Here is a 22,441-nt window from a genome sequence, read left to right as displayed (position 1 = left end):
TTAACTGTCTCACATTTCTCTCCTTGATTGTGAACTCCACGTCATCTCCAGGCTGTAAGGCCTCTAAGTCACCTTTAAATTCACTATAGTGAAAGAATATCTCTTTTACAACATCACCTCTTTCAATAAAGCCAAACGCCTCCTGAAGCCAAACAAAAACCAAAAAATAATATACATTATATACTAGTAAGTGTATGTATTTATGAGTACAATTTACAATCAAGCCATTTCATAAGATACTGCCATGGAAACAATATATTTGGTAGAGTCTATCATTATCAATTAAATGTCCCATTTTAAATAACACAATGTATTAGTGACCAAAGAATTTTAAGAGATTACTTTTAAAGTTAAGAGTGAAACAATTCTTAAAGGGACGACAATGAGGAAAACCAAAGACTCAGGGGTTAATAAGAGAGAGAGAAAAGGCTTGGGCGTTTGAAGTATAACTTAAAATAGTCCAAGAAAAAACTCGTTTCTCAAATTCAATGACACTTACCTTCATGGCACAAACTACTCCCTGGCAGCGGGTCTGTTTCTTTTTCAACAGCATAATGTTTCGAGCACTTACAGCACCAGTACTAGGAAAGGAGTAATTGGATGGGGATGGGCGGGGGGCAGGAAACAAAGAAGAGTAAAAAACAACATTGGCTTGGTTAGAGATGCTGAATCTACAGAAACTATAAATTAGTTTTCTGAGGCCTCAAGAACCCTATCACTAAGAGCAAATACAAGGTTTATGATACTTAATCTATTTTATATGGATTCACACACAAAAATCTTTTGCTCAAACTCCCTAGCATTCTAAATGAGGAACATCTAGATCATTTTTCTCTTGGACTGTGAAAATAACGCCAGGGGTACATGATGTTCTATATGCTTTTCTATTGCAACAAAAGAAATAGTCACGAACTGCATGCAACCAAGATGGGAAATGCTCGTTTTAGCAAAGTCATTAAACACACATTTGAGCAGGCATAATTTGCTGCAAGCAAGGGTACTATAGAGATAGATAAATAAGAGAAGGCCCCTGTTTGCAACGGCCGAATTTACTAACTATTCTGTCAATTTTTTCTGATTAAACAGCCTTAAAAGAAAAAGTGAAGTTATCATAGGGAAAATTTGCTGTGCTTTAAAAAATGATTCACCTTTATTGGAACGTTAGATACACTACAAGTTGTTACACTGTCCCCATCTTTGACCATCTGCAATGTAAATCTGATTTTTTTTAAAGATGGCAGATTGTGTAAGCTGCAATATTTGCTGATGCAGCTGTTTTAAGAGCTGCAGACCAAGCAATTACTTCCCTTAATTCTTCACAAACTGTAACCTATTTGTGCTTATTTTAAAAATTGAACAGACTAAGGAAGACACTGTAAAAAATCCTACTTGCCTTCGCAACTTACTGCATGCAGTGAAAGGCTTTAGTCAGAATGGGATTTAAATATCTGATACTTAAAACTTCAGGCAAGTTATTTTATGAGAATATACCTCGTTTTACAGATGAAGAAACTTGATGAGGCTGTTCTCAGGATTAACAGCTATTTAATTCTTGGCACATTTAGGAACTTAACAAAGCACTTTCACTGGCTCCCACCTCAAACTCAAGCCATATCCCCTGGTTTCATACTTGAGATTAAACTGAGGTATTCAGACTAAAATTTGCAATACCCATACCTGCAACTCACTCTAATTTCTTTTAGTCTTACCAGAGGGAAGGTTCAAAGCTAACAATTCTGTGCATGCTCTTGGCACTTTTGCTCTTGGAAAGTGCATTCCTAGCACTTTCTCCAGCTTCCTATTTTAAACTTCCTTCTGTACTTGCATCTCTCATCTCACCAACCTCCAAATAAAATTAATCACCCCTGGGATATCTTAGCTACACTTCCCTTAATTGCTTATGCCGAGGAAATCGAGTTATATTTAATGTCCATTTACTAGCCTGTCTTGGATTATATATGTGACTACATATTCAGTATGTTCATCCAGAAACACCGACACCTTAAATTCTTAATGCCAAAATAAGCATAATTCTCTCCCACCCTTATCTTAATCCTTCCTGCTGCATCTCCTTAATTAATAGTATCATCACCTGCCCAGTACCCCAAGCCAAAAAAATGGTACTTGGGACATCTCTTCCCTTAATTCCAATACACTTCTGTCTACTCAATTACAAAACTTGCTGGCTTTATCTTCTCAATGTGACTTGACTTCTCCACCTAACTACCACTGGCCTATCTGTTCTGGGCCTTCATCTTTCAACTGCCTCTAGTCTAAAGCATCCCTACTCTGCAAAAGAGTATCATCTCCACCACTTCCAACAATCTAAAGCAGTCATACTTAAAATCCTCCAAAGTCTTATGATTTTGGGATAGAGTTCAAACTTCATCTTCCTATGATCCAGTCAATTCAATCAACTCAAAGTACTTTCCCAAAATGCTACTTCCTCTAACCAGAATGCTCTTTTCCCTCTCATTTCCCTAGTGATTCCACACATCTCCCTCACAACACTTCTGCTTTCGCAAAACCTTCAAAGACCACTGGAACAGCAAAGCTCCTTCAAACCTGTTTTGTCTTCCTATTTCTGACACCCTGTGTACAGTGCCCGTCACAGACTAGACCCTGAAATTCTTAGCTGATTAATGAAAAATGTAAAAGATCATAAAAATTATTCAGACTTATATATAAGCTAGGTTTTAACTCCCTTCAAATTTCTTATTGTAAAAAAAGAAAATCACTCAGGTGGGAATAAAGGACTTACTGCTTATTGTTATCAATTACAAAGTTTATTTTATCTCCGGTATCCAGCTGAACGTTCCCTTCCACATCGTCAGGGGTGTAAGTCAGATAAAACACTTCCTGTAAATTAATAAGTTGTTATTATTACTACATTGGCAGGATGTATGTTTACTGCATACTGTGATTCACTTTAATACCTCTTAAACTGGCATTTTAAGCCAAATTTCTTAAAATTAAATGCTTTATGACAAGCATATTGCTTATTCATATAAACACACACTTCCCCTCCATGATACTGATGACTTCTGCGAGTCCACAGCTGAGCAGCAACCCAACTTCAAAAAGCTTACACACATGGAAGCATTTGCCCAGAAACTACAGTTACATTTCAAAAAACCAATTTTTATGTAAGGCATTCCAAACAAAAAAGCTGGAGTTAGTGCTTAAAAAGAAATCAGAAAAAAAAGATCCCCTCCCACAACCCCCCAAAAAGTGAGTAAAAGGAGCGTTTACCTTAATGTTCTAACTAAGGTCACACTTGGGCAAGCTAAGACACTTGGAGGGCCTATAGATTTTTGTTTTTAATTTTTTGATTATGTTGCACTTGAAGCATTAGAAACCAAATTTAAAATTGATTTATCAACTTCAGCTTACGTTTTCTATTTTGAATTTTAAAGTACGCTAATAGATCACATGGTGGATCAGGCAAAGGTTTAAGAAAAATACACAAGTTTACCCCATTACGTTCGTAGCATACACTCCCTGTTGGACTCTGACCCGGGGCAGCTGGAGATTTACTCTCTAAGTTGTGAGGAACAGCGCACACAACCTACCAGTCAAAAAAAAAAAAATTTCCATTGCTAATCATTTCAGGAGCAGCACTGTGCAATATAAACTGAATTTTAATATCCTCTACACTATACACAGGGATGCATTTTAATATGATCCACAAGAGGATGCCATGCTGCCAGTTTCACACTTACAGTACACAAACTGACTGTAAGCACAGGCTTCGGGTTATCTGTAAAAACCCAAACTGAGTCCTGACTACATTTTCATTTCAGGTCAAGAAATGCAAGTGCTTCTGATATAACTTTAAAATAGTAATCTTTATATACTATATATATATCTTTTTTGTGCAAACTGAGGAGATGGGGAGACTCTTCCTTTTCTAAGGTGAAAGATATGCAAATGGGCCCAAGAAAACACAAAGCATCAAAGGCACTAACTTGTCCATCCATTCGGTCTTCAGGGAGGATTTCTGATTTTATCTTCACCAGTTTGACAGCAATGGGTTTCCCAGTCCTCCGGTCAGATGATACTTCGAATTCAACATCATCTAACAGAAAGAAAATGCTATGTTTGTGGTACTAATTTTGGCATAATGGCATCTCACTTTCAAGCTAAGCTCAACGTAGCGTTTGAGCTGCCTTACACCAGTGCTTCCCAAAGTGTGGTTCCTGGATCATCAGCAGCCAATACCTGCAATCTTAACAGAAATACTAATTCCTGCATCCCACTGCAGACCCATTCAAAGGCAAACTTTGGAAAAGAGGTATGACAATCTATGTTTTAACAAGCCTTGAATGCAATTCTAATATACATTGTTTCAAAACCATTGCTTTAGTCATATCTTAGTTTTCATGGGGATTACACATACAGCAAGTAAGGCAATATAACAATCATGACCCTTAAATTAACCTTTCTGTACCTCATGTATAAAATGAGAATTAACCAAAGTAATAGTCTCATTAGTCTTAGTCTCTGGTATAGCACATGGTTAAGTACAATATTATTCTTTTTTTCCTCAAAGATATTTTAAAAAACACACCAAGACCTGGTAACTTCAGTCCTGTAATCAGCCATACATTTTCACATATAAAAGTGGCTTCTATGGTGTTAAGATGAATTTTCATGTAGTTTAAGTGGTAACACTGTTTTGTTTTTTTTTCCAGGTACTACCAAAATAGTACCTAGTAAAAAAATCAAAACTAACATTATAAAAGTTTAATATTTTTACAGGCCTAAAATCGAATATGGGATAGAGTCACTACTAAAGGAATAACTGTTAAATCTTCCAAGTATCTATTCAAAATATATTCAAAGACACCTTGTAATCAGTTAGCCTTTCATCCCTCAAAATGATCACACAACAGAAATCAGAATTCTGCTACTTTATATAGACATATTTCAGTAATTGGTAGACTTAGAAAACCAAAACTAACACTCTTATAAACAAGTTGATATGGAAAAAAAAATTTGTGATTACTTTTTTAAAAAGGGGAATCAACAGATTACCTCCTACTTTTAAGTCCTGCAGGTTGCCATTATACTGTGAACAGTGGAAGAAAAGTCTAGCTTGACGTTCTGAACACTGAATAAATCCGTAAGAGGTTAGTAGTTTTTCAATAACCCCGGTTTCACGCAGTGCTGCTGAAGTACCATTGGGGTACCCATTGTGTCCATTGTTGTGGAGAAGGTTTGGATCAAAGCTCATCTGTTTTAAAAAGAAAAAGAGCTCACATTACATACAGATCCGTACACAATCTCCACAGCATAAGTCTGATGAAGAAATAACTATAATTTTAAATAAAAAAAGGCAAAGAAAATAAAGGTTAAGATAGGTGAAGGGAAGATTATGGGCTTTCATTGTTGAAATGTTAATTTAATTAATAAAACGTTTCAGAGTAAATATTTCAATTACTTTGGGAAATTATTTTTCCCCCAATTTATGATAGAATTTGCACTTACCAGACAAAGAGAATTTCCGGAAGCTAGTATTAAGGTCAATCAACTATGAAAGTAAAAGCTGCCTTTACGGTAACTTGAAATTACTAAAACAACAATTTCAAAACAATGGTAACACATTCAAGAGATGGCAACCCAAACTATAAGCACACTTATTTAAGAAACTTGACACCTATTTTTTAACTTAAAAAGAAACCTTAGTACTATTTGGTAAGCCATGCATCATAGAGACAATTAAGTTAGTAGAGATTAAAACAATGAACTTTCTATGCAATACTTACTTCAAACTAGAAAATATCAGAATAATGCATGCTTAGGTTCTTTAATGGAAAACAACTAAAAATGTTGAGTTAGAAAAGAAGTTTTCTAACATAAAACTCAAGAAAACAACAACTCTTCAATTCTAAAAATGTCCAATCTTTCACAGGTACTTTTAAGAAGTATTCACCTGTAAAAACCTCAAAATGCTGTTATGTGTTTTTATGATCAGATAAAGGAAACATTCCTTAGTGAAAAGAGGAACTATTTAGGTGCAGTCCAATGAAACCTGTTTAGATCATCAAATATTGTCCTCACACTGGTTATATCATTTAATCATAAAAACAAATTAAGTGAATCATAAAATAAGACAAAATCCCTAGCAAAGCTTAGGTCTATATTTAACTTATTAGGGCTGCAACATATCCACATCTTAGTTTTAAGCTCATTCATTAAAAATAATTATAAACACTTTAGTTCAAGTGTGAAGTTAAGACATTAATAAAAATATTTTCATTAGAAAAATATTTCTAAAGCTCTAGAAAGATAAGTGTGTGAGATGGCCAAACCACGCAAACCAAAGCTAACACAGCTAACTCTTTCATAATACTGTTCTGTGTTTGCAAAGTATTAACTCATTTAATTTTTATAAAAGCCCATGAGAAATATTATTTCCATTTTAACAGTGAGGAAACAGATTTGTCAAGGTCAAATAGCTGAGGAGTCAAACTGAGAAGGCCTATGTCTACAATGTGGCCTCTAAATGAGGACTTCTCAAACTTTAATACCTGGTCATCTACTGATCTAGTTAAAATAAAAAACTGATTCAGTAGAAACAGAGGTTTGAGATTCTCCACTTTGAACAGGCTCCCCAAGTGGTACCAATGCTTTTGATTCTTGGGCACACTTTGAATAGCAAGGCCCTACAGTACTTACTTATCTTTCAAGATTCAAGGTGAAGGAAATGCTTAGGGAAGTTAGAAAGTGAGTTTGCAGGGTATATATTTCAACCAAAAATTGAGTGGCCCCCCTAAGTCATGCTTGTAACACAAAGCAAAACAAATTGGGATGCCTGCTTCCCTGACTTACAGATCTCTGATACATTGGGGTCCTCTTTTGTTTTTTTGTCCCAGATGAGGTAGATGAAGATAAAGGTAAAGAAAGTGAAGTAGGGGCTGGAGGAGGGGGATGAGGATCTGATGACACAGTAAAAGCATTCTCCATCTCAAACAGCTGTGATAACATAGCATAATGTTTATAACTGTGATAATTTAACACACATTTGACAGTCAACCTGTATACCTCTACACACTTACCATCAGGTTACTTTAGCTTTCATATTTTCATATTATGTACTCACAGAAGAGGACTTGCTGATTGGTAAATCAGATCACATATCGCAAACATTACTTAGATATTGTGAGGACTCCAAGAGATTAACAATGATCCTGACCATTTGCTTTCAGCATATTACAGTTTATATTCGCACAATTAAGAGAATACAAAATTTAGCTATCCAGTTACTTTAGCAATACATAATTTATTTAATCAGATTTCTGTAGACAAAATAAATTATCGTGTCACACTGAAATGTATTTTTAAAGCCCTTACAATGTCCCTAATCTATAAGATTCACAATTTTTAAAGATTTCTTTTATTCATTTTAGAGAGAGGAGGGGAGGGAGAGAAGGGGGAAGAACAGGAAGCATCAACTTCCAAATATGCCCTGATCGGGCAAGCCTGGGGTTTCAAACCGGCAACTTCAGCATTCCAGGTCTGCACCACCACAGGTCAGGCAAGATTCACAATTTTTAAAATGCCACACAAGGACTCTCTAGTCTAGTGGTTGCTACAGTCAAGACAATTCAGTCCAATTTCTTCTCAATTACCTACAACTTTCATAGAATCCAGTATTTCAACCATCTGTCTCCCTAAAGCAGGGTACACACATGATAAGCCAAAGAAAATGTAAGAACTATATGTATTTTGCCCAGAGATAAAAATTAGCTTTTATAAATTTCAAAAATTAGCTTTCATATTATGTACTCACAGGAGAGGACTTGCTGATTGGTAAATCAGATCACATATCACAAACATTACTTAGATATTGTGAGGACTCCAAGAGATTAACAATGATCCTGACCATTTGCTTTCAGTATATTAGTTTATATTGGCACAATTAAGAGAATACAAAATTTAGCTATCCAGTTTAACTAAACTGCCCTCACAAATAGATGAATGGTTGAAAAAGAGTCCCCCAGAAGATTTTAGACAGATAATGCTTATAATAAGGCAAGCACAGGCAGAGTATGAAAGCGGATACTTTGAATCCTTGTACTAGTTCTTTAAAACAAAAAAAAAAACAACAAAACTAAGTTACACATTAAAAAAAAATTTTTTTTTAAAGTTGATTTGGGAATGAGAGGAAGAGGGGAGAGAGAGAAAGAGAGTGAAAGAGAGAGGAACATTGATCAATTTCTGTAAGTGCCCTGACTGGCGATCAAACTGGCAACCTCTGCACTTCTGGATGACACACTAACCAACTCAGCTATCATGCCAGGGCTAGTTCTTTAACTTCTACATTGTGAAATAATGACCATCTAATGAAATCTGACAAGTCTGCCAAAACATTATGTCCAAGACTATGAAACAGACTTATATCAGCAGCAATAAAACACACTACATGTACTTTGTCCCTCAGATATTAATTCATGGTACTTTCGGCACTGTTAACAGGTAAACTCTAGACTAACTGGTGGTGGCATAGTGGATAGAGCATCAACCTAGGATACTGAGGACCCAGGTTTGAAACCCTGAGGTCGCCAACTTGAGCACAGACTCACCAGCCTGAGCATGGGGTCATCAACTTGATCCCATGGTCGGTGGCTTGAAGCCCGAGTTCGGTTTGAACCCTGTGGTCAAGGCACATATGAGAGGCAATTAATGAACAACTAAAGTGCTGCAAGAACAAGTGGATGCTTCTCATCTCTCGTCCTTCCTGCCTGTCTCCAAAATAAAATAAAAAAACTATAATATATTGCTCATTTTATCACTCTTCTCTTTGTTCCATGAATTTTATAATGCAAAATACAATTTATAGTCACACAATTTATAAATACATACACCTGTACATATTGACTATACATGTTATACTGACAAACAATATGATCAAACTAATTGGAAGACAATTATTTTGTATCTGACTCAGATCATGACTTGTAGCTGTGCTTCTTTCTTCGTATTACTAAACAAATAAAACAATGGTTTGATCTGTAATATAGGCCAGGAAGCTGCAAAAATCACCTTCTCAAGCTTCCAGTAGCACCAGTTAAAAAAAAACCTCCAAATTATATTGCTGTTACCTTTTCAATCACCTAGGGCTTTACTTTTATCCCCTAATGTTCTTAGTTTTGCTTTCCTTTGTACATTTTTGACAGCCTCGATCAAAACACTCACTAAACCAATCCATGTCTCCACATCCCAAACAAACTTCTTATAAGCTTGATTCATGGTATTTTCCAGAGCCAATTCAACTCCTCCATATTTATTAATGCCTTTTTCTGTACTACTTTTACCATTTTTAACAAATCCCTCTTAATATCTGGGGTTCTATTTCATTTCCAAATCTATTTCCTTAGTTATATGCCCTTGAACTGGAATAATTCACAACTATACAATCAGAGCATGTTTTACTGTCAACATCCCCCGCTCCAAATTGCTATTTATCCATTTGTAATTATAAACTAACAATATGTAAGTTAATTTTTTACAGCTATGGGTGTATTTATTTACATATTAAAAATGTTCACGTAGCAAACTAACATTCCAATTACAAAGATTAGGCTAACCAAAAAGCATTTCTACTTTAAATCCATTTCTACAACTCATGCCAATGAAATGAAGTGAAAACTTTGGTATCTAATCTTTTACCCTGTTGAATGAATATAAAACGGTATTCCATTTACATTATCTTGTCTAACCCAGCACAATCAATAAGTCAAAAATTACTTTTTAAAAACCAGACGAGGCGGTGCCTGATGGGTGGTGGCACAGTGACCTGGGCGTCAACCAGGGATGCAGAGGCCCCAGCTTTGAAATCCTGAGGTTGCCAGCTTGGGCACAGGCTCTTTGGGTTTGAGCAAGGGGTCACTGGCTCTACTTAAGTCCCCTGTCAAGGCACATATGAGAAACAATCAATGAACAAGAATGCCCTAAGAGTTGATGCTAATCATCTCTCTCCTATCTTCTCTTGCTAGCTTAAAAACAAACAAAAACAAAAAACACCCAGATGAGGAGGTAAGAAGAAACAAATAGAAAAAGAAAATGGTACAAATAAGTACTTTCTTCTTTGGCTCTTCATTCTTTATTATGATAAAGTGATGACTCCTTTCTGAACTTCAAACCTTTATTTCTACTCACTAAAAACATGAGATACACAATTTTTTTCTTAAATGAGAAGCAGGGAGGCAGAGACAGAGTCCCACATGCACCCAGCCGGGATCCTCCTGGCATGCCCACTGGGGGGCGATGCTCTGCCCATCTGGGCCGCTGCTCTGTTGCAACCAGAGCCATTTTAGAGCCTGAGTTGAGGCAATGGTGCCATGCTCAGCACTTGGGCCAACTCGCTCCAATGAAGTCATGGCTGCAGGAGGTGAAGAGAGATGGAGAAGAGGAAGGGTAGAGAAGCAGACAGTAGCTTCTCCTATGTGCCCTGACTGGGAATTGAACCCAGGACATTCACACACCCGGCCAATGCTCTACTGCTTAGCCAACCGGCCAGAGCTGAGACACTAAAAATTAAAAAGGACAATTGCCTTTCATAATCCTAACTTCCCAAATTACTACTGTGTAACATTCCATATTAGAACATTTTCTCAACTTTGGATTACTAGCTAATGAACACAATAAATTCCCACAATATACTTTAATTTCAGCCAGTTCCTATCTAAACTTCTCCCCTTTTACAAATAAGTTTCTAGCTTGGACAACTGGATAGACTAGTCAATTCCCTTCAGGCTCATCTTCACATTCAAATGGTCACCAAGTCCTATCACTCCTACCATTAAAACTCCTCAGGTCACCTCTTTTACTATACCCTAAGCAGGCGTCCCCAAACTATGGCCTGCGGGCCGCATGTGGCCCCCTGAGGCCATTTATCCGCCCCCACCCCTGCACTCCCGGAAGGGGCATCTCTTTCATTGGTGGTCAGTAAGAGGAGCACTGTATGTGGCAGCCCTCCAACGGTTTGAGGGACAGTGAACTGGCCCCCTGTGTAAAAAGTTTGGGGACCCCTGCTAGTGTTTCCCTTCCTTACACTCCATTGCTCGTAACAGGTCTTTCCATCCTCAGTCTCTCTCTCAAAAGTGGCACCATTTGTTTTTAAAGATATACTGCTGAATATATAACTTTAAATTCTGAAGCTATCTGTTTTGAAATACAAAATCCATTAAACCCTTGCTTATAAACACCTGGCAATAATGGGCCCTTTAGAACCTGCCTCCAGCAAGCCTCCCTTTCCAGTCACCTTCTGCACCCTACAAAACCATGTCTTCCCCTCTGTTCATAATGAACTGCTCAATATATACCATGTTTTCACTTCTCCCTGAATCTACTGTTACCTCTACATCTGTATCAGAAGACTCTTCTCCCACTTCAAGTACTGCTCACCTTCTCCGTAGGCTTTCTTTACCCTCGGTTACCAAGACCCCAAACAAAGACTATACTGGTCAATCCCACCTGAGGCCCTAACTTCTAAATAGTACAGATGCTTTTCTTTTCTTTTTTAGAAAGGCAGACTGCCACATGCAGCACCTCCTCATTAGGATGCGTCTGGAGTCTTGGAAGCTTGACTACTCTATGTTCTCCTACAAACAGACCTTGAGAACTTGTCTGGGCGTTCTAGCAGGGGAGCACAACTACTCGTATACCCTTGACCGAAGAGCAAGCCTCTCGTCTAGTGGGGAAGGTGGTCTTCTTTGGGCAAACACGCAGTTTCAGGAGAGAAGCACATGGAACGGTGAGAGGAAGGGGACACCAGTCAGCCAGATCAGCCAGATCAACGCTGGCCACAAGTGGGGCAACACTGTCAAAGCCAGATCACCCTCACATCTGAGTTTTTCTTTATAAGAGACTAATAAAGCACAAGAGATCTGCATATACTGATAAATGTAATCTTATGTAAAAAAATCTCAGTTTTGGCCATAAATACTGTCCCTACCTAACAAGAAACAATAAATTAAATAATTTAGTGTTGATAGTTGAGAATAGTTTTCAAAATACTTTTAGAAGAGAATTGATTAAAAAATTTTGTATCTGACCAAATAATTAAGAAATCCACTGGGTTCGATTCCCGGCCAGGGCACATAGGAGAAGCGCCCATTTGCTTCTCCACCCCTCCGCCGCGCTTTCCTCTCTGTCTCTCTCTTCCCCTCCCGCAGCCAAGGCTCCATTGGAGCAAAGATGGCCCGGGCACTGGGGATGGCTCCTTGGCCTCTGCCCCAGGCGCTAGAGTGGCTCTGGTCGCAATATGGCGACGCCCAGGATGGGCGGAGCATCGCCCCCTGGTGGGCAGAGCGTAGCCCCTGGTGGGCGTGCCGGGTGGATCCCGGTCGGGCGCATGCGGGAGTCTGTCTGACTGTCTCTCCCTGTTTCCAGCTTCAGAAAAATGGAAGAAAAAAAAAAAAAGAAATCCAGAATTATAAACCAATTGTTGCCAACAGGAAACTACAAACCTACCTCGCAGTGATATTCAAATATTGCACTTTCAGTAGTATTTGCTGATTTTTCTTCTTCAGCACACGTTTCAAAGGATGAAAGTTGCTAGTATTTTTTAAAAAAAGAAAAGAAAAGAGCGAGAGAAAGTGATCTATCAAGCTAATAAAGAATACAACTGCTGCTGCACCGGGCAATCTCACAGCACAGCACCGAAGAAAACAAAGACTACTAGCAGCGTTGGGAAGTGCTCTTTCAAAGCTGTTGAGTAGGCACAAACTTCCTGTTTCAGATCAAGTGTTGTGTCTTCAACTTAAGTGTACTCTTCTTTGGTCTTGTTGGTTGTTTCAAGGTATGTTCTTTGATCTGAACTTGAAGCAGCAGTTTCAGGTGGTAAAGTCTGTTCCGTTACACTTCATACTAGAGATAAAAAATGAAGACATGAATTATATATTCCATAAAAGAATCCAAGACAGAAGGTGTGGTCAAGGAACAAACTCATTTCATTAACTTAGAATCAATGGTCAGGCAAGTAATGCAGGAAACTTTGAAGCACACTCATCTGATGTTTGAGCAACCATTTATGTGCTAACGGATACCTCACCTCCTTTAGCATCACACACTCAACCCCAGAAATTATTTCCCTGTTGACAGCCCCCGTCAAGCTCTAACCTACACAGCATAATATTTAGTACAAGTGTTTTATAAACATCTAGCACTGTGTTAGGTACTATGAAAAACATAAAATAAGTCCCATCTTAGGGGGATTTACACACTTGCTCAGGTTTAAACATGGAGGAAAAGCAGTATATAGGACAAAATGTCAAAAATTAATTTGCTTAACATTAGTGCCTACTACAATGTCACATACTAGAATTACTATGTTTAATCACCAATGTACATGCATCAAAGCAACATGGCAAGCAAAGTCAAAGGGTTTTAATAATAGGTGAAATTTGAGCTTAATTTGGAGAAATAGGTAGATTTTAAAAAGAAAACAGTCGAGTATTCTGAGCATGACATATCACGTAAATCCAGCCTGCAGGGACCATGCATATGAGTTTCTATGCCCAGCATCCAGGAAGTTTATTGCATGAATGACTGTGGTAGCAAGTGTGGCTTGTTGTGAAGGAAACAGAAATCTCATTGAGCTGTTGCCATAATAGAGGAGAAATGTCCATAGAAAGGAAACAATTAAGATGATATGAAATATATGCCTAAATGAAACCACAGAGTTGTGCTTTGTATTAGCTACACAAATTATTTTACACCAATTCAAATGTTAACTAAAATGATTGATCTGGAAAAAGAAAAACGTAGATTTGGTTTTAGAAATGCTGAAGATGAACAGTATATTTGGAAAGCATCACAAATAACTATAAGAAGAGAGGTCAGAGCTGGTAAAATAGCTTAAACTAGGAAGGAGGCTTAAGTCTAATCACTGATACTAGTAAAACGCCAGGAACAAGAAGTTACTCAATTTCACTAAGTTTCCATTTCTCACAAGGAAAATGAAAACTCAAAGTCAGAGCTGATTTGTGCCCCTCCCCCTTCCATAGCTATGGCTAACACTCCACGATGTTACATTGTTACTTCAGTTACCAACTGTTACATTTGTCTGACCACAAATTTATTTGGATCATTCTCCTATTACCCAAACTAGATACTTATTCTTAGAGCTCTGGTTCTCAAATCATTTGGGAAGCTTTAAAAAATATTTTATATATCTATCCAGTCTCTACTCATAGAGAATAATTTAACTGGCTTGAAGCAGGGTCACTTTTATAATGACTGATTCCTCCCTTTCCACCTCCACACTCCATGTTGCAAGTCTTAACAATATTTCTTTAGATATCTTTTGTCCTAATGACAGCATATGTTTATTCTAGCAGTCTAACACATCTGCTAACTTCCAGTGTCAGTCAATCCTTTCCATTTTCTGTCAAATAACACAGCCAAACTGATCTAAAAATCTAATTTCAACTCCTTGTCCAAAATCCTTACTGATTTTTCCAGCACTCTAGATGGGAAGATCTTAATCCAACTCAATCACCAGCTGGGCAACTTTAAAAACAACAACAACAACAAAGTCTGAATCCCACCGTGACATTCTAATTTATGTTCACTAATGTTAGGTCCCAGGAGCTGGTGTATTTTCTTTAGTGCCCCCCTCAAGGTGTTTCTGACTTGCAGCCAGGGTGTAAGACCACCACTCAAGGTGTCTCTTTTCTACCTTCCCATCTTTACCTTCTATTGCTCCCCAGTTCTTGTAGATAGGTGCACTACATATCCACCCTAATCCTTCAACTCGGGAGATGCTTGAATTCTCCACTTCTTTGTGCATTCCTATAATTTTTCCATTTCAAGGTGTGTGTGGGGGGACACCGTTCTTGACAATCCCAGTACAGACTTATGACCTTAATTCTTACTATGTGAGACAGTAACTCTCGCTGCCTGCATCATTCTTTTTGGTACCAAATCATTTCTGTACTTCCTGTTTATGTATCTTGTTCCTCCAGTTTTATTTCAAATTTCTGAGGAAAAACCTTGGTTTATATCTTTTTTTTTTTTTGTATCCCTCTGAAGCCGGAAACAGGGAGAGACAGTCAGACAGACTCCCGCATGCGCCCACCAGGGGGCGTCGCTCTGCCGCGACCAGAGCCACTCCAGCTGCCCGGGGCAGAGGCCAAGGAGCCATCCCCAGCACCCGGGCCATCCTCGCTCCAATGGAGCCCTGGCTGCGGGAGGGGAAGAGAGAGACAGAGAGGAAGGAGGGGGGTGGGGTGGAGAAGCAAATGGGCGCCTCTCCCATGTGCCCTGGCCGGGAATCGAACCCGGGTCCCCGGCACACCAGACCGACGCTCCACCACTGAGCCAACCGGCCAGGGCCTCAGTTTATATCTTTATTACAAGCCTCCTTTAGTGCCTACCCTAGTACTTCCACAGCAGAAAATAATATAGCAAAAAGGTAGCTGATCCACAATAGGCAAAGGACATCACCACATTCAAGTGGAGACAGTTCAATGGTTTAACTTTAATAACTTAGGTCTATTTACAAACCCAAAGACCTCAGAAATTGATGACACTGATGACAATTTCATCAAACTTATAACAAGGGTGTGTATATTATGGGACAAAGAATCAAGAAAAACAACTTACCTTGAAAAACTTGAATTGAATTAACCCAGGCGAGGGTGTTGCATCATGTTAAGAACTACCAGCTTTGTCACTTAGTAACACAGAAACAAGACATTTCCAAAACCTAAAATCAGAAGCATTGCAGTGCCAGTCTTGGGCATTAATAAAGCCTATCAGGATCTATTAAAGCTCAAACAAACCCACCAACTTTCATGAATACTTGAAAATGGCTAAATTTGATTTTATGAGTATGGTATCTACACAGCTATGAGATTTCCATGGTTAACTAAATGTCTTTAATCAAATTAACACTTAATAAAACACTTAAAAGATTTCTGTTAGTCTGACCAGGCAGTGGCACAGTGGATAGAGCTTCGGACTGGGATGCTGAGGACCAGGTTTGAGACCCCGAGGTCGCAATCTTGAGCCTGGGCTCATCTGGTTTGAGCAAAGCTCACCAGCTTGAGTCCAAGGTCTCTGGCTCGAGCAAAGGGTCACTCAGTCTGTAGCCAACTCCCCCCATCAAGGCACATATGAGAAAGCAATCAATGAACAACTAAGATGCTGCAACGAAGAATTGATGCTTCTCATCTCTCTCCCTTCCTGTCTGTCTGTCCCTCTCTCTGACTCTCTCTGTCTCTGTCACACACACACACAAAAAAAAATTCCACTGGGCATTTTAATAAAATTGGCTATCAACTCATGCCAAGATTACTAACATTTGCAGATGGTTATCAACAACTTTTGCCTTAACCCTCTGAACATAAGTGCATCAGATCCACCTCTCCAAAAGCCAGACACTTAGTCAAAAAACTAAGGAACAATTTAAATGTGGATTCCGGTTTCCCTAATTGCTAACTAATCAGCTCCTTTTTCCTTTGTGCTATATGGAAACAGTATCACCATTAGTTAATTACCAACTATTATGCCATGTTGTTTTAGGAGTTAAAGCCAATTTCTTGCTGTGAATGGATAAGCCAAATAATCAATCCCTATTTTACCTGTCTTAAGTTGACTATCACCTGTTTTGTTATTTACTAATGCTTCTAACTGGCTCTCTCAAAAGTCTAGCAGAAGCCAAGCAAATAGTAGGCACCAAATTAATAAATGTTGAACTGAAACAACTTTTTTTTTTAAGTGAGAGGGGGGTAGATAGTGAGACAAACTCACACGCGTCCCGACTAGGATCCACCAAGCAAACCCATCTTAGGTCAATGCTAGAATCAGAGCTATTTTTAGCACCAGAGGCTGATGCTTGGGCTGAGCTATTCTCAGTGCTGGGGCCACACTCAAACCAACCAAGCCACTGGCTGTGGGAAAAGAAGAGGGAGAAAAGGGGGAAAGGGAGAGAATGGGGAAAAAGAAGAAAGGGAGAGAAACAGATGGCCATTTCTCCTGTGTGCCCTGACAGAGAATAGAACCAAGGATGTCCATACACCAGGCTGATGCTATACCCACTGAGCAAACTGGCCAGGGCTGAACTAAAACAATTTGTGATAACAGTAATACATCTAAAATGTACCACATTGCCTAGCCTGTGGTGACAGATAAAAGTACTGACCTGGAACAGAGGTCACTGGTTGGAAACCTTGGGCTTGCCTGGCCAAGGCACAAACAACAAGCAATTAATGAACAACTAACATGAAGCAGCTATAAGTTGATAAGTTTTCACTCTTCCTCCCCCCTCTCTGTAAAAATCAATAAATAAATCTAAAAAAACAAACAAAAAAACACAACCCCTCAAACCATAAAACATATCATGTAACCCAGTTTACCATTTTGACTATTCTCAGTCTGTACAGCACCCTCTTCGGAGAATGTTAATGGAAGGCTACACCAGTCTACAAGTCTACCCACCACCAAACCCATTTTTCAGAATTTTTTTTAAGAGACAAAGAGAGTCAGAGAGAGGGACAGACAGACAGGAACAAAGAGAGAGGAGAAGCATCAATCATCAGTTTTTCATTGCAACACCTTAGTTGTTCATTGATTGCTTTCTCATATGTGCCTTGACTGTGAGCCTTCAGCAGATTGAGTAACCCCTTGCTCAAGCCAGCGACCTTGGGTCCAAGCTGATGAGATTTGCTCAAACCAGATGAGCCCGCGCTCAAGCAGGCGACCTTGGGGGTCTCGAACCTGGGTCTTCCGCATCCCAGTCCGACGCTCTATCCACTGAGCCACCGCTTGGTCAGGCAGAATACCTTCTTCTTTTAAAAGCAAAGAGCCAAATAGGAAGCACAAGACTAAAAAGGCTAATTATGAGAAGCAATCAATAAACTAAAGTGAAGCAACTATGAGTTGATGCTTCTCATGGTTCTCTATTGATTTAAATGAATAATATTGTCTCTAACTTCCAGTTCATATTTCTTGATGCAGTAACTCAAAACAGGTTAAAGTACATCACATTCTGCTATAATCTGTATTACTGAAGTGGTTAACAGGTTTTAATTCACTTTCATGTTAATATTTAAGGAAAGTAACCAACTTCAAACAGTTTACATCACCACCATGTTAAATGAAAGTAAGAGAAAATCAAATACTCCAACTATCATTTTTGTGTATGCTTAGTAATAATTATGCTGATTTGTTAGTTACCTTAACACAGCGGTTCTCAACCTGTGGGTCGCGACCCCGGCGGGGGTCGAACGACCAAAACACTGGGGTCGCCTAAAGCCATCGGAAATACATATTTTATTTAAAAATGTATTGTATAATATGTATTTTCTGATGGCTTTAGGCGACCCCTGTGTTTTGGTCGTTCGACCCCCGCCGGGGTCGCGACCCACAGGTTGAGAACCGCTGCCTTAACAGCTACTAAATTATTTGAAATTATATACTGATCACTTAACTGCTTCTACATACACTAATACTTTGACATGGGACAAATACCAGTGTGGAAAAAGCTGAAGAAATGCTTTAGACACAAAATCAGTTAATAGTGTAGACCAGAACTGTCCAACAGAAATATCGTGCAAGCCATATAAGTAATTTCAAAAATTGCTAGCAATCATGTTCAAGTTGAAACAGCCAAAACTATTCAGGTGAAATAAATTATGCATTTCATTTAAGCAAATATAGTTAAATGTTAATTCTACACAATCAATCTAAAAAAAGTGCAATTTTTTTACATTCCTTGAAATCTAATGTTTATTTTATAATTATAGCACATTTTAATTCGGAATTGTGCATAGATCACGTGTACAATAGCAGATATGGCTAGTGGCCACCACACTGGTCAGAGCAGGTACAGAATGGTGAAGGGAAAAGGCACTGGAATGCCCAATAAAGTAATAGTAAATGTAAGTCCCTAGGGCAAAGACTTTCCCTGAAAAAGAGGTAGACAGTATCTAGCAAACTTGACCATAGCAGGAGTTTGTACTTAAATACATTTGAGAAGCACAAGTGCATGTACTAGCCGGTTACATACTGACTGTAGCTGCAAACCATGGACAGCCTACACATTCAATGTGAAGAAACTGCTGATGAATTTATTTTCTTCAAATAATTTTTTTTAATTTATTGATTTTTCTTGGGGAGGGCAGAAAGAGAGAGACAGCGATTTGTTGTTCCACTTATTTATGCACTCACTGGTTGATTCTTTATGTGCTCTGACCAAGGATCAAACCCACACATTGGTGTGTTGGGATAAAGCTCTAACCAACTCAGCTACCTGGCCAGGGCTGATCAATTTATTTTCAACTACATATTAATGTTTTTACCTCAGGATAAAAAACATACTCTGTATCAGTGGTTTTCGCCTTTTCATACTTGGGACCAGTGAAAATAGAATCATTTCTCCAGGGACCACTAAGGCAGAAATCACCCTGAGCATAATACAACATAAGGGTGATTAGGTCTTTCGCAGACCTGCATAAAGTTTCTGGTGGGCTGGTCAGTAGACTGGAGGTTGAAAAACACTGCTCTCTATATAAAAATGCTTCAAAAATAAAATTTCTGAACAGAATACTGCCTGGTATACCATATTCAGTTTAATACTCATAATGAAAAAATGTAGAACTCCTCAGGTATGACAGTATAAACTAAAAAAAAAGTTTTGTATTTTTCTATTTTTTAACTAGGTAACCATGTATGCGAGTGGAAAACATTCTAATATTAAGACAACAAAATTTTAAAAATCCTGATTTGGCAGAAAGGATTTAAAAGAAATTATGGGGTTCAAGAAAAAAGTGAAACAAAAAAAGGGGGGGAACAAAACAAAAAGAAGAGAAAAAATACATAAGTCATTCCTATCATAGCAGTTTCACTACTGAAGACATTCTGGCATCAAGTTTTTAAAAACAGTTCCATTCTTCTAGCTGTAATCCCCTAGTTATGAAAAAAATCTAAGTTTTATACTTCCCTAAAAGACAATTTGGGTTTCCGATCTCAAAGTAATTCCCTTGCTTTTGTTTTTGTTTTAAAAAAAGCCAAGAAGGCAAATCAATTATTCTTTAACAAGATCTCAAGATTTTAACTTTTTTTGTAATACAGTTCTAAAATTCAACTCCTTAAAAAAAATCTATCCAAACAGCATTTCTGTTTCAACTACCTTGTGAAAAGTATGCTTCTCACCGAGAACTGAATGCACTAAACTGTAAAATTAGAAAAAAGTTCGAATGGTTATTTTATGTACATTTTATCACAATTTAAAAGAAAAAACAGTATTTTTAAAATGTTGGCTAGCCCTACACAGAATGAGAGCAGTAGAATAAAACAGGGCATGTCAACTTTCACACTCCTTTTTGAAATGCTAGGAATTTACCAGAATTTTTAACTACACTCTAAAGGTCATACTTGTTAAGTCAGAACGTATTTACAAAAAAAGAAAACCTATCTTCTGTGCCTCAAATACTTTACTTTTCAACTCAGCTGCTATAAATACTCATCTCCATGGTAAACATCCAGAGCAGCTGCAAAATCACTCACACTACTATCTCTTTCATTTCCAGCCTAGGGCAAGAAAGAAACAAGCTTGAATATTTATCTAGATATTATGACTCAGGCATATGCCTGTTGAAGTATATAATCCCCTTCCTACCCAAAATGAGAAATATACTCATTTTGGGTCAGTATTAAAATGACACTAAGGTATACTGTCTCTCAATACAGTATTGAGAATGCCTTCTAGAAACCCAAAACGAAAATTACTCAGCGTTTGATCTAGAATAATTTACATTAGGTGAGCTATAATTTGGTGCCTACATTTTATAAACCAGTGGCTCTAGAAGAGAGCTGCCAGTTCCTACCTTCTTGATAAAAGCTGCCTCTAAAGGAAATAGATTTAACTACCGCTGTCTTTCAGCGTCCTCCCTCTCCCTCCACCCTGTCTCCAAGCAGTTTAAAGAGGACCACATTCTTTCACTCATTTTAGGTGCAAAACAAGAATTGCCTATCACAACAATGTTCAGATTTTTGTGTTTGCAGATTAGGACGCTGTTTTAGGGAGCGTCCCCTCCCTCACTTATGAGCTAAAGAGAGGAACCATCTGGATGTTTCCAAAGGAAAGCCTTAAAACAAAAAGAACCGTGTCACCAAGATTTCATACTGATAAAACATCGGATGGTAAAGTCCTAGAAAGTGTGTCCAGCCAGGGTTCTAAAAAACTAACTAATGACGAAGCCAAGCTGTCCACTGCACAATGCGGGGCTGGCTCTTGCACCATAAAAGATAGACAGGATGGTAACGAGGACAGTTTCCACCGAGCTCTCACAGAGCACGCCCTAACCTTAGGATAGAGGAACAGAGCCATGTGCCTAATAACAGGGGCTGGTTCCCTTTCTCCAGCAACTGTGGAGACCGAAGATAGAAGCTAGAGGTGATTGGAAGTAAGGATGACAATTCAACCACGGTACAGTGCCAGATGTGTCCGGGAAAAGGAGGTGTCTCTGAGCATTTAGATGGAGCGGGGCCTCAGCCCATACACAAAGGAGGCGCCACTGCCGCACTGCGCTCTGGTACTCGTAGTCAGATCCCCAAGCAGGTGACAGCCGGGAAACTCTAGGGTCCACAGTCAGGGTAGGCCCTTCTCTGCCTCCGGCTTTCCAGCCTCACACAAAGGACCGCGCCACCCCCCCCCCGCCCCGCCCGCCGGGACTTGTAGTTCCCGTTCCCCTCGCCAAGCCGCAGAGGAGGAAGCGGTCAAACTACAAGTCCCAGCAGCCTCCGCGCCCTAGCCCCGCACCCCTGCCTCCATCTTGGCTGCAGTCGGAGCGTCCATTTTCGCTCCCTCCCCCCACTTTAGTCACTACCACCGCTACCACGCGCGGCCGCCTAGCCTCGACTCTTCGTTTCAGCTCTGCGGCCTGGCGTCACACTTAGACAGCTGAACGGGAGCCGGGTGGAAAAGCCCGAGGCAGAGACTCAGGGTGAGATTTTTCCCTACCAGGAGCTCTAGGAGTGCCCACCTTGACTCAGAAGACTCTCCCGTTAGTCTCGGTCTTCTCATCCGCCCTTCGCCTGGCTTCTTGCTACCCACAATTGGACCCTAGGGTCGTACTCACCCCAACAGCTCAGCGCCCCCTCTCCAGCGCCGCCATAAGCAGCACGGCCCGGTACGTAGGAATAAATCTCGCTTCTCTCGCGAGAGTTGCGGGCTCCAAGCGCGTGCACAGGAAGGGGAGGGGAGCGTATTTCTAAGACGCTTGCGCACGAGGGCCGAGTGACGCCCATTAGTGCCCTGCGCTTAACCACAACCAATATGGTGGCTGCGTTCCACTACTTTACCTCCCCAAAGCTGCCAGAAGCAAGCTCGGTGTTTGCTGACTCCTCTGGGACTCAGGGGGCAGAGTGGCAGGTGACTTTTCGGCGTCTATGATCTTTGCTGACCTGAATATGCTTTAAACAGCTA

General features: G+C 39.3%; 1 protein-coding gene across 7 annotated transcripts in view; it reads right to left on the bottom strand.

The window, feature by feature from the left end:
* Window positions 1-22,201, bottom strand: part of CSDE1 (cold shock domain containing E1) — a 39,387-nt gene extending 17,186 nt beyond the window's left edge. Inside the window, exons 1-10 of one of the 7 annotated variants that reach the window (XM_066353572.1) lie at window positions 22,095-22,201; window positions 12,481-12,876; window positions 9,754-9,913; window positions 6,835-6,978; window positions 5,038-5,236; window positions 3,969-4,078; window positions 3,476-3,568; window positions 2,762-2,859; window positions 500-581; window positions 14-142 (exon numbers count right to left, since the gene is read on the bottom strand). In XM_066353572.1, coding sequence (XP_066209669.1) covers window positions 14-142; window positions 500-581; window positions 2,762-2,859; window positions 3,476-3,568; window positions 3,969-4,078; window positions 5,038-5,236; window positions 6,835-6,969 — 846 coding nt within the window. In that variant the 5' untranslated portion in view covers window positions 6,970-6,978; window positions 9,754-9,913; window positions 12,481-12,876; window positions 22,095-22,201. Of the gene's footprint in view, window positions 1-13; window positions 143-499; window positions 582-2,761; window positions 2,860-3,475; window positions 3,569-3,968; window positions 4,079-5,037; window positions 5,237-6,834; window positions 6,979-8,588; window positions 8,658-9,753; window positions 9,914-11,621; window positions 11,716-12,480; window positions 12,877-22,094 lie in introns of all 7 variants that reach the window. The other 6 variants (XM_066353577.1, XM_066353576.1, XM_066353574.1 and 3 more) reach the window with 6 other exon arrangements.
* Window positions 22,202-22,441: the final 240 nt, after the last annotated feature.

Source organism: Saccopteryx leptura, chromosome 11, assembly GCF_036850995.1.
Source record: "Saccopteryx leptura isolate mSacLep1 chromosome 11, mSacLep1_pri_phased_curated, whole genome shotgun sequence".
In the NCBI taxonomy this organism is placed as follows: Eukaryota; Metazoa; Chordata; class Mammalia; order Chiroptera; family Emballonuridae; genus Saccopteryx; species Saccopteryx leptura.
The sequence above is the reverse complement of the archived record's forward strand: the minus strand, read 5'-3'. Positions and strand labels throughout refer to the sequence as shown.